General features: G+C 32.3%; 1 protein-coding gene across 1 annotated transcript in view; it reads left to right on the top strand.

Moving 5' to 3' along the window:
- The first annotated feature begins 5,599 nt into the window (after nt 1–5,599).
- Nucleotides 5,600–13,026, top strand: part of LOC100163144 (putative inorganic phosphate cotransporter) — an 88,470-nt gene continuing 81,043 nt past the window's right edge. Inside the window, exon 1 of the mRNA XM_001951841.5 lies at nt 5,600–6,326. Coding sequence (XP_001951876.2) covers nt 5,948–6,326 — 379 coding nt within the window. The 5' untranslated portion in view covers nt 5,600–5,947. The remainder of the gene's footprint in view (nt 6,327–13,026) is intronic.

Here is a 13,026-nt window from a genome sequence, read left to right as displayed (position 1 = left end):
ATATTTCTGGTTAACTGGTTATTTATAAAAAAATCAATTATATAATAATATGATATAATACTGATCAGTTCGATTAGTCTATATAGTATATACTAAACATATGATTCTACTTAACACTTCTTCTAATAAATAAGAATATGTTGATCAATTTATTATGAGTCATTATAATTATCAAATTGCTGAATTTTTAAATTATATAATAATTATCAGCAATAAGCAATTACCTAACTAACGGGCAGTAAGTAATACGAGGGGAGGGGGGTCGGGAAGTAAATTTAACGTTTTTAAAAATCATTTAATAATTATTGTTTTATATAATTGTCAGAATACAAATTATCTACTTTTTAAAATAAAAACAAACCACTTTTTTTCATAAAATGTTCTATGTAAAATTGGATAATTAAATAAACTCTTTTCTAGTTCAATAAAATTTAACACGTTTACGTAAATTGTAGGTAATAATTATTTTTGAAGCAAATTGTGTAAAAAAAAAAAACACGAATAAACAATTTAAAAAAAATGTTTAGGATAAGTACATTAAAACTAATTTGTTTGTTTTAGACATTCGACTTTTAAAATATATCCTCAATTATAATCTTTTGGTAAATAAACATTTTATAAATGCAATAAAATGTTGTAAAATGTTTATTAAAACAATTTTAAAAGAAACTTACTGAAATTAAAAGTGAAACGTCAGATGATTTGTTTTTTGTTCATTAGTTTAATACGGAGTTGTAAAATAGTTTAAATCGCTCTGCTCGTTTAATTAATATAATACTTTGCACAGTTTCTACAATTTAAATTAAAGTTATTAACATTATTTCCCAACATTAACAATAATGTATCTATGTATATTATAACTTTATACAAGAGTTAGTCTTTAAATATTTATAACTTTAATATAGAAAACATATAAAACCAAATAGAGCCTTAAAAAATGTATGAATTAGGTTGTGAGTTTATAGAATAAGTGGAAATGAATAAGACTAACTTTATGCATCTTCGTCCATACCTTATGCATAATATTATCATTGAGTATAATTATTCAAATAAATAATTTAAATTAATTTACTTTTTATGATATTATTTTTTTAGTGTGTACTGTGCATACTGCGTAATATGTTGTTAGAATATGCCATATTATAGATGGGTTCTATACTTCTATACCTATAATCACAAATTTCCTTAGACTCGATTTAACCACTTATTTGAATTAATCACAATTTTATGTTGGAGATGAACTAGCAAATTTTTTTTACATCTATATATTATTAAAATAATAAATTCTCTTATCACATATACTATTATTATATTATAATGTGCTCACTTGAGTGAATTGTATTTTTATTTTTTATGTCTGAAACACTAAGTAAATAACGTTTATTAAAATTATTAAGACGTGATAAATGATAAATAAGATATGTTTGTTAAAGTTAAAATAATATAATATCCAAGGAAGAAAATAGTTTTATAAGAATGAACAGGAAGACACTGTTATAATATATATTTCAGAGATGATAATATATTTCCCTCAAGTATTTGAAATAAAATAGGTAGGTGTATAAGTTATAACCATTGTATTTAATACTTCGAATCGATTGTATTATAGATGCTTCAAACTCATACTTGCCGGATGCACTAAATAGATACACATATATTATTATCCTTGAGATTATAACGACGAGTGAAAATATAATACAGAAATCTGTGTTTTTTTCCTTGTAATACGCAATCGCCAATCGACTATACCTACGCATTTTCCAAAGCGTTGATGATTTTATTGCAGTCTGTAGATGTTTTAAGTGACATGCTCAGTGCGAGTGCCCCTAGGGAATATATAGGTCGGTGTTCTCGGATTGAAAGACACGAGTTTGGTTTTCTTTTCTATCTGCGTGCAAAGATGGCGCGGATAGGCGCAGATAGGCGAAATAAGTAGTTCACTTCCGGACATATACATACCTACACCATTTAGTGTGCCGTACTGCCGTAGGCAATTTATATTCAGAAAACAATATTGGAAAACGACGAAAGTATAATAGTGAAAGTTGTACTGCACTATATACGTATTATCGTATCTCAATACATCTAGGTATCTTGGTATAATATAAATTATATGTGTAGGCATACTGCAAAGGGATTAGTATCATAAATGAGAATATTGTATGATTATATAGGTAGTGTGTTGAAATAAGTCGGTAAAAAACCTATGAAAAAAACACGCACACCGAATAATCCCAGGAAAAAAATCACAAAAAAAAAAAATACATCATGGTAAAAAAAAAATTACTAGAAAAGTGGGTTGGATAATCAGGTCAATTTACCAATAAATTTCATTCTATTACCCGACTATTGATACAAATACTGATATTTTGACCGATTAATTTATGTGTATTGTTGCCATATATAATATGTTGTTATATATGTATATGGGTACTTATATGGTTAAACATTTAAGCGTCGTGCACTGATTCAATTCAAAAACAAATCAAAGTTAGTTACACATTTTAATGAAAACATAATATTATTCTTATTTGGTAATAATAATTTTTTTTAAATGTCTTAAACGATACCAGGTGTCAACTAAATAATCAAATATTCAAATAATTTTGGATTTTCCCTGGGTAAATTTTTTGCCGTGAGTTTTTTTTCCGTCGATTCGACTATAATCTCATGCCTGTACAACAGACGCGTACAACTACAGCGAGTAACGAGTACTATTTGAATACACATTAATTTTACGACTGTATTTCGGTTCGGAGTTGGTTAAAACCACAAAACTTTATACGCGATGGTTGGTTTCTAATTATCTTTATCGAAATTAAATCTTTGCGCGATATTATATAATATAATAGAGTATATTCCTGCAAAAACATGAAAATCACGCAGACGCGTCGTTGTGAAATCGTTACGTTTTTAGCCGGGCTTGGTCGTATTCAAACGTAATAATATAATATATAGGTATAGGTTTAATAGTATACAAACAGTGGTGTACACTCGAAGGTAAATAGGGGTTGCATATCGAATCAGTTACCTCTGTATTGGCCAATAGGCTAATTCCTATGTACACATAATATACATATAGCCTAGAATTATTCAATAGTTTATTTTTAATATTTTTATTCGTACCTAGTTGAATTTTTATGATGTAAATATTTTTGGGCCCGGGGACTACCCACCCACCCACCATAAGATTCAGGGGTAGCAGCTGCTACCCTTGAACTCTCCAGTGTGCGCCACTGAATATAAATTATATTTATAATATAATACTATATATATTGTGTGGTATTGTCTGGCGGGTCACTTAACGCGCGATTGCCCAACGGAATGTCCCGAATACCTATACATTATGTACATCATTACACTGCACAGTACATATTATATACAGTATATACACAGTACATATACATAGTGTACACACAGTATATACACACGTGTACACGTCATATACTACGGGGCAACCTGTAAAAAATGCGGCGCAATATAGGACGCGGGTAAAGAATTCGGAAAGAAATGTGGCGGAGACCGCACGCGGGGGTGGCGATTGGAAACCCAAAGACGGCCGATTGTGTTTGTACGATTCGGTCAGCAGGTAACCATATTATATTTAGTATTGCTATGAACTATTTTGTATACACGATAACAACTGTAGTAGGTGTATAGGTACTCTGTATAGGTATATAATATTATTGTTATCATCATCATCATCATCATCATCATCATCATCGACACATAATGTGTCGCGGCCGGGAAGTGTATTGTTGAGTACACCAATACTCTCTTTATGTATAAATAGGTAGGCAGTCTATATAATAGCAATGTAATATATTATTACTATCGTCGTTTAGAAAATGTAAGCAATTTATAAAATATCCGTTAATAGTATTAATACGTTATAAGCAATGGTATATTCTTATACCTACGACCTGGTGTATAGCCGAAGTAGATAGAAAATAGCTGCTATGGCCATCTGAAAAATAAATAAATTAAATGCGTCTTATCACTCTTACGGCCACACGTGTTAAATTGTAAATACATAATCATTTCGAGTAAAAAATACTACAAAGTGTTTACTACGGACAGACCAGGCAGAAAAAGTGAGTACATTGCTATTTACAACAGTATAGGTATGTATTATAGTAGGTACCTATAGTCATTAAATATGTGATATTACCCCTTAACAGTATCTGAACTTACCGATATGTACATATTATTTGCATTAATTATTTTATTTTTAATGACGTTTAATAGGTTGGCATGTACAGAAAAAAAACGTAAGACATTCTTGTAGAAGTTTAATTTTAAATGGACATAATCATTGAAAGAAAACATTGTTTGATGAAATAAAATATACGGTCTACCAGCCTACCTACTCTACGATCGCCCAATTCAAAACCTGTTATTCATAATAATGTAATGTCTCACTATTTGCCTAACCTTCAACTAGAAATTCAATAAAACATCTACCTAGGCATTTCGTAACACGACTACCGGCTAAATACACATTATGTTTTCTTTTAAACGCCGAAACGAAAAATGAGTGAAATTTTCCGATCCCACCAAACAACTATTATTATAGGCATATGATATTATGCTGCAGTCAAGTCGACTAATCGTCGTCGTAGGTATATTATTATTATAGTATTAATAATGTAATATTACCAGCGACGTCACTGGCGCGAGAGGTTTGATACGATGATATACCAAGTGTACGGTAAGTGGTAGTCGTGTCGTATAAAGCTGGGTTCACACTAAATCATGTCATGACGTGTCGTGTAAAACAATTTTATCCGATTGACTGAACCAGGTGGTGCCATTGAGGTATATCATACCGAATTGTATAGCGTTATTTTTCACACGATACCACAGTAACCAAACGATATCGCATTATAGGTAGTTGAATATATTCAACTTTTGACCGTGTGGTTACTTTAATAATTATGTCTGAAAAACTTACAAAAAAAAAAAAAGATAATAGTATGTTATCGTCAGGTAAATTTTTCATATCATTGTCGGTATTGCATTTTGGTATAAACGTAAAAAAATGCATCTCAAAACACGACGTGACCTAGTGTGAACCCGGCTTAAGACGTAATAATATATGCGCCTATTATAGTCGTGGCCAACGCGTGAATATACCTAGGTATATTCAATCATAATAAATTATTATCATGAAATACATTTCACGAGGGTGGAAAAAAACGGTGGCGCGTCGAGTGCACTTGTCTTTGCGTGTGGGTGGTCGGGGGTTAGCCATATTCGGAGTATCACACGCAGACCTTGAAAACTACGATACTTACTCGACGATAAAGAAGGAAAAAAAATGTCACAGCAAAAGTGGTAGTGGTTGTAGTAGTAGTAAGTAATAAGTAGTATGTACAGTATATGACATTATATTATTTAGTACGCCGATAATACAAAGTCTGTTGTAGTAGTATATAGCTGTTGTAGTAGTATATAGCTGTTGTATTAGTAGGTAGTTGTAGTAGTGTAGTAGTAGTAGAAGTAGTAATGGCGCGTCGCGTGGTGGGAAGGCGGCGAGGTGACGGGGCGTCACGTGGACGGGGTAGGGCAGTGGGGAGCGCGCGTATGCACGTTGCACTCGCACCACGCCACCGCCGCCGCCGGACGGCTCTCTCAATCGTGTGGATCTCTCGTCCCCGTGCTCTGTTCGCCGGCACACAATCGCGTCGCCGTCCCGAACGCCACACACTCGTCGATAGTACGATCGCGAGGCAAATCGCAATCCGCGCCGCCAAACACGCCTAAATAACAGGTCGACAGTAAGTCGTAAGATATCAGCTCGAAATATTCCCATAACGGTCCGACCGTCCGTCGTATCGCTCGTCGCCGCCTCAGTCGCTCGAATGTCCGCGGCCTGCCGTCGTCCGATCTGCAGTCGTCTCGCGCCGCATTCGAACCGCCGTTGCCAACCGACGACGCTGTCACGATGACGCCTCCTCCGCCGCCACCGCGTGCAGACCCCGAAGAAGACTCGACCGCTGCAAACGACCACCGCCGGCCGGTAACTTCCGACCACTGCACAACCGACGACGGTCAACGTACCACAGCCGCCATGTCGGCCCCGACCACAACCGCCGCCGACAACGTCGCATACTTCCGCCCGGCCGTCGCCGAAGGTGACGCCGACGACCACCACCGCAGAACATCGGCCACGAACGGTGGACGGCACGCATCCGGAGCGCCGGACAGACACCAGTTGCCGCCGTCCACGCTGACGCCCGTGCAGTTCGAGATGAGCTACGGAACACCGGCCGCCGCCGACCACAACGCCATGTCCAGCAAAGATAACCTGTTGACGCCCAGAGGTCAGTTGTTGTTGTAGTTGTGGACAGTAATCTCCGTTCAATAAGTTTAAATTAATATTATATAATAAAAATCATAGTTGATGAGATAGTATAATGACTGAGATATAAGTCGATATTATGTCGAAAATCGTGACTTTGAAGTTTTGTGACGTTTGTGTTGGGTGGGCACTGGGGGGTAGGTGTCTAACAGTATAATATGTGTACTTAATAATAAGTATAGTGTTATACTGTCACAATTCATAAAGATACCGGACCCGACCGGGTTTCGCCGACAAACTATATACCAGATTTTAGGTTAGGACTGCTAAAATAGACGGCAGATAAAAATCGAGCCGGTGCTCCGTTTCGTTTCGTTTTCGCATCACACGGTGTATATGACTGCTATAAAAATATAATATGAACGGATATTATAATATTCTAATAATATTGTTGTTATAACGTGCGTCTACATTTACCCGGTTATCGGCTAAGCCAGCCGGTTACCTGCACGACACTGACAGGCCTGTCTGCCGAGCACTATTTCGCCTACTAGGTAGGCTAAAATCTAGGTCGAATAAATGATTCCGCGCCAAACGCGACAAGCGTCGGTCCATCATTCGTCGTCGTCGTATTAATATAATAATACGATTCCTACTGTATAATATTATTGTTATTATTTATTACCAATGATAATAATGCGCAAACAGGTTTAGTCCGGCGGTAGAGCTGTCTCCGAGTTTGCTCGATATCATTATCATATTTTATTATTATAATATAATTAATAATACAATCATAATATAATGGCTATATTAAAGTATATAATAATCATATCGTTCGAACGACGACCATCGCGTGTAGTTTGGCAGTAGGTAGGTATTGTACGCGATATTGAATGGACATCACGTCCGTGGGCTTAAAATAGGTAGGTACTCGTCAAATAATATAATAGAAGAGTATTTATCGAGGTATTTATAATATTATACCTATGACATTTATAATAATAATGGTTCCAAAATGACAAATCAGAAATCATGACAAGACCGTAATCTTCGTTCGAATGGTATTCTATGGTCAAATATAATGATAACAATACAATACACGCGGTACATTCGCTGGTATAATTCAACACGCGCACTCGGTCCGTGTGTGTGTGTGTGTGTGTGTGTGTGTGTGTGTGTGTGCGTGTGTGCGTTATAATACCGATCATGGGTGCATGATTGCGGTTGATTAATAATAATATATTATTATCGTTATCATGATTATTACGATTATACCTAGGTATGTATTATGTCGATCAGATGAATATTGATGGTGATGAGTTTGTGTGTGTGTGTGTGTGTGTGTGTTGTTAATGTCTGATCATGACCTACAACATAGTAAAAGGTATTATTTTATAGCGATACGGTTCGACGCACAGTGTATAATATCTATGATATTATTATTATTATCTATAATTGATAATATCGTGTGGTACAGCACGTGGTACGTTTTGCACTTTTTGCGAATGTATCGAGTTTTGTCGTATATAACGGTGAAAACAATATTGTTACCTAAGATATTACAAATCACCGCGAAACAAAATCGTGTATCGACGATTGAAACGTTGAGAGTGTAGGTATTATAGATACGCGTAATTCGCGACGATAAATCTCTCGATCTTTCTTGCAAATTTCCATTATTGTTTTTCACTCTACGGTCAAACACGAGAGTTGTGTGTCTTACTGTAGTTGTTGTTGAAATTAATACTGGCGCACACAAGCAGCTATAGTCACTGTTGTATTATTATTCCGACCGCGTACCTGACCTACCGTGCGGGGACGTTATACTGCACAACGGTTTCAGAATTCCCCGCAAACACTTAAAACACTGAGGTCAACCTTTGAATTGTGTTAGTACTCAATCTGAGAGAGTTTTTAACGCAAACATTTCTTTTTCTTTTTTAAATATCTGTTTCCCGGGATTTTTGTCCAATTACTACTACGGCTATGTCTTATTGCTACCGTTATAAATGGTATGCATTTTTTTTTAAAAATGTACATTACCCAAGTAGAAAGTACAACTAGGTGTTTGATAGTTATACTTTTAATTTAGATAATCTAATATTTTCCATTACCATAAGCGTCTACGTTTAAAGTAATAGGTATAACTTGATAAACGCACTGTACCGTATTAAAACGATAAAAACAAATAAAATGTAATTTACTAAAACACTTTTTATTATTTTTATTTTTCGTTTATTCGCGTTCCTCCTACTCGTTTTAAATAAATTACCGCGACAATTCTTCAGTACGATTTTTACAATCAAAACAATGTTAATATAACATTCGAATGACGGGTTGGTGAAATAAGGTTATGATGGAAATAAACTCATAGCCGTATAAAACTAGAGACATTTTTGATTTTTATGAATTTGCGCATTTTTTTTCTCTCTTCGAGTAGAGGTGAATCTTACCGTGTGACACGGATGTTTGGTAAATGATTACGATCACGCGACGCATCAACACGCATGTCGAACATTTTTATTTTTTAATAAGAATTTTACTTTTGAGATCATGAAATATAGAACCAATTGCGTATTATAATATAATATTATAAATATTATATTTTTTTATTACATTTATATATACATATACAGGTTGCAAGATAGCGGATAAATAGCAGTCAAGTTTAATTAACCAACCGGCTATGTAATAACTTTTGTTCTTATAAATATTTATATATTAGGTATATATATATTTTTTTAATATACCTATAGGTAACTAACAATTATTATCATATAATTTATTAATATCTAAATTAAAAATATAATTTTTTAAATGTATAAGCATAAAATTCATCAAGTACGGTTTGGTTGTAATTTAATTTGTCAGTGACACACAATAATACTATTTTTGTGATAAATTCAAGAGTTTTGTATTTTAATTTTGATTAGAGTTTTGGCTCATTTATAATACACAAATGTAGATACATATTATCTACCTAAGTATTATACTATAGTACCTAACGCTGTGTACATTAAACATTTTATACACACAAGAAACAGTCGTACACGAATGCCCCTCCAAACAGAGTGTAAACATTTTCAGATAGCAGTTGGTTTTACAGTTCTACTCTGTGGGTCTAAAACACCACAGCACTCCACAATTATTATTGTTTACCATTCACACTCAGAAAAATATCAGAATGAAACACCAATACCTATTTTTATTTATTTTTTAATGTTTAAGAACTTTGGTTTCAGTCAATAAGTTCTGTAAAATACCGTTAGCTAAATACCGTAATGGCTATTTTTTATTTGGAATTGTATTACTTATAACTTATAAGTTATAAATTAAAAAATTAATTACTAAAAGCATTAATGTCGGGTTGCATAAACAATCACTAAACATTTAATGAATCGACAGAGAGCTAATTGTTCCTTAAACATGATTTAGTGGCTCATCAGTGGTCCATTAAATTTTAGTGAACCATTAAATTAATCAATTTCTTTTATGCAACTCGGCATAAGCATGGTAGTAAGTTATTACAAGATAATTAATATATTTCAAGTGGGGTTTATGATATAATTTATCTTTTTTACCAAAGACACTGGTGAATCTAATAAATGCTCTTTCAAAATATTGTTTCAGGCTTAACCACATTAAAAATTATATATTGTGATGAGTGTAATATTATTAATCTTGCCGTGTAATTATTGCGTTTAGTTAGTTTTCTAGTAAAAGAGATATTTTTATAAAATAATACGGTAAAACAATGATTTAAAATGTATGTAGGTACATGCAATATACCTACTATTTGGTCATTGTATAGGGTTGAATGTATTTATTTTCAATACAGCCAATGCAGGACATCTCTCATTCCGTAAATCGTAACATACAGTTTGGAATTTTATTAAAACTTTAAATAATTTGGAATATAATTCTCAAAAAAGCAGATAAGTGGATGTCTTTCTGCTGTAAAGTAGATTACAAGTGGGTCACTGTATAATGGATTATATTAGACTTGAATTCAATGATATATCATTGTATAAGAAAAACGATTCTGAGCCGAGACGGTTAGTCAGTCTGGATATTTTATATTGTTATTATTTATTTTATCATGTAAGTTGAATAAATATTATAATATTATAATTTTTATTCGTTTCTATGGTGATAAAGCGTTAGAAATTAAAATCCCATTTTTAGAGTTTTTTCGTAATTTTTCGGTGGTTTTTCCCGTGGCATTAAATAACTATTGAGAAAATCGAAAAATTACCTATTTAAAGTACCATCTTGATCTAATTTGCTAAAAGATAAGGTACTATATGTTGAAATCGAAGAACTCCTTCTGGTAGAAATTTTGTAAACATGATATGAAAAAAAAAAAAAAAATATATAAACATGTTTATATATTTTTTTTTTTTTTGGTGCACCATTGTAAAACCAATCGCTCCGCTCAGAATTTAAAATGATTTAGACACAACAGAATGTGTCTACCTACCTAGCTAATTATTAAAAATATTGGTTTTCATAAAATAAATGAGCATAGCTTAAAAATTAAATAAAAATATTATGATTTGTTTCGAGTTACATAATATTATAAACTATTACATTATTTAGTTTTACATGCAGTAAATTTCAGCCTTGAAATATTTAATTAAAGTTTTGAAGATAATTTATATTTTTTATTTTTTATATTCGACTAGGTACAAAATATTAATTCGTATTTTATTTAAATCTAGTATAATGTTATAGATGATTTTCTTAGATATTGGTACTCGATATAACAATTAACTCTGTAATAATCTGAAATAATATATTTTTTAAATACAATTCGAGTTTATTGTTTTTTTTAAACGTGATTTTATCTATACTTGATTATCAATCTTTTCGGTATACCTAGATCTTATTAAATTTTTTATAAGATTCATAAATAATGTACTTTGTTGTGCACAACATTTACTAACAACATGACTAATCGATTATAAACATTATTATTTTCAGTTTCGTTGATATAGATCTTATTATATTTATAATTTATACTACGTTTTATAAATAATTTTACTGAGAACACTAGTAACATGACTCATTGTGCAATTTGTTATCTCAATTTCGTTGATGCAGATCGTGTTCTATTTTTTAAGATTCATAAATAATTTCGTTTAGAACAATAGGTAAAAGTTACATGACTAATTATTAAAATATTAAATAAAACTTCAATTTTATAAAATATGTAGGTTTGAATTTCTATTTGAATTTATTATTATTCATTATAATAATTTTGATTAAAAGTGTTCAGAATCTAATTAAAACATTTCGGTAGGTAGATATATGATTTATTAACTAAATATTTTATTAAAACTACATGCTGTCATGATCTCGTGAAATTATAACGAAATAAAAAAGTAAAACTATTTCTGATAATAAATGATCTCAAACTTTACTAATAACAAAAGTATTTATCATGAAATAAAATACATTTCAATTATACATTTGAATATTTGTTTTTACTATAGGTTTACACATTTTAAAGGTCACGGAACCTTATTCATATATTGTTTGCGAGTTTTCACTATTAGTAAATACTAATTTACAATAAAATTCATGACTCTGGTTAACTGAATTAATTATTGTACTCCCGTAATGTCCTGCATGTGTGATATATTTTATTCGTTTTTTAAATATATTATTATGTAACGAAAACTATTGATTTAAAAACCATTGTCTATATTATAAAAATTTTTTATACGATTAATAAGTGCATTAAAAAAAATACATATAATGAAGAAACATCAAAAGAAATGCAATATTAGGTATTATCGGTATAGGTAATATGTATAATATATTATGAAATTAAATATATTATATTTTTGTATTTATTTTCGTTGACAGGTACTCGTGTAGAATAAATAAAAATATGCTCAAAATAAACAATTAAATACATTTTAATAATACGTAAATTATCTTATTATCCTTTTTGAAAAAGTTTTTTCGTTATAAAAAGTTGTTTAATAGATTTTTCTCGAGCTTATTTTTTTCCCAATCGCCGGTTTCATATTAGAAATAAAGGAGTTTGTCTTGGAAAACTATAGTATTGACTAGTGAGATAATGTTGTTTGCTTTTAGTGGCTTTGTCGTCTGCACGTATTAAAAACCCAATCCAGGAGTTGATTTTGCGTACCACTGACCCCGGGCGGCAACGTCCATTCGAGTGTATATGTAGGTCAGATGCACGCGTTATGCACACCACCGAGACTTCAACATCATGATAATAATCTAGGGGGATGGGAAACGACAATAGACCGGTGGACGGGGGGGAGGTTGGTTGGTTTTATTATTTTTTTTTCTGCCTGAGGTATAATCTGCCATAGCCGTTGTAGTGTTGCATTGGTTTGCTGCAAAAGGGTTTGGTCACATCAAAAGACATTCGCCCCCGTTTATTACCATTGCATTCCGACGTTTGCAGCTAAAAATTAAAATAACAATATAACAAATGAATTCGTGTGCGTCACTATTATAACGTTTCACAGTTGGGTTCTGCGTTGGAAAAAACAACGTTAAGGAACTGACAGTTGTTAGGCAACGTTGAATATTTCAACTCCTCGGTGACTAAATAATTTCGTCCCAGAAGGCCAGAAGAATTCCAAACGAATCCCACAGACCATTTTTTTTTTCATCCCTCGTCCCGTAGGTATATATACAGTATTATATTTTAATATTTTATCATTACTAGTTTCAACCGT

Source organism: Acyrthosiphon pisum, chromosome A1 (assembly GCF_005508785.2).
Source record: "Acyrthosiphon pisum isolate AL4f chromosome A1, pea_aphid_22Mar2018_4r6ur, whole genome shotgun sequence".
In the NCBI taxonomy this organism is placed as follows: domain Eukaryota; kingdom Metazoa; phylum Arthropoda; class Insecta; order Hemiptera; family Aphididae; genus Acyrthosiphon; species Acyrthosiphon pisum.
The sequence above is the reverse complement of the archived record's forward strand: the minus strand, read 5'-3'. Positions and strand labels throughout refer to the sequence as shown.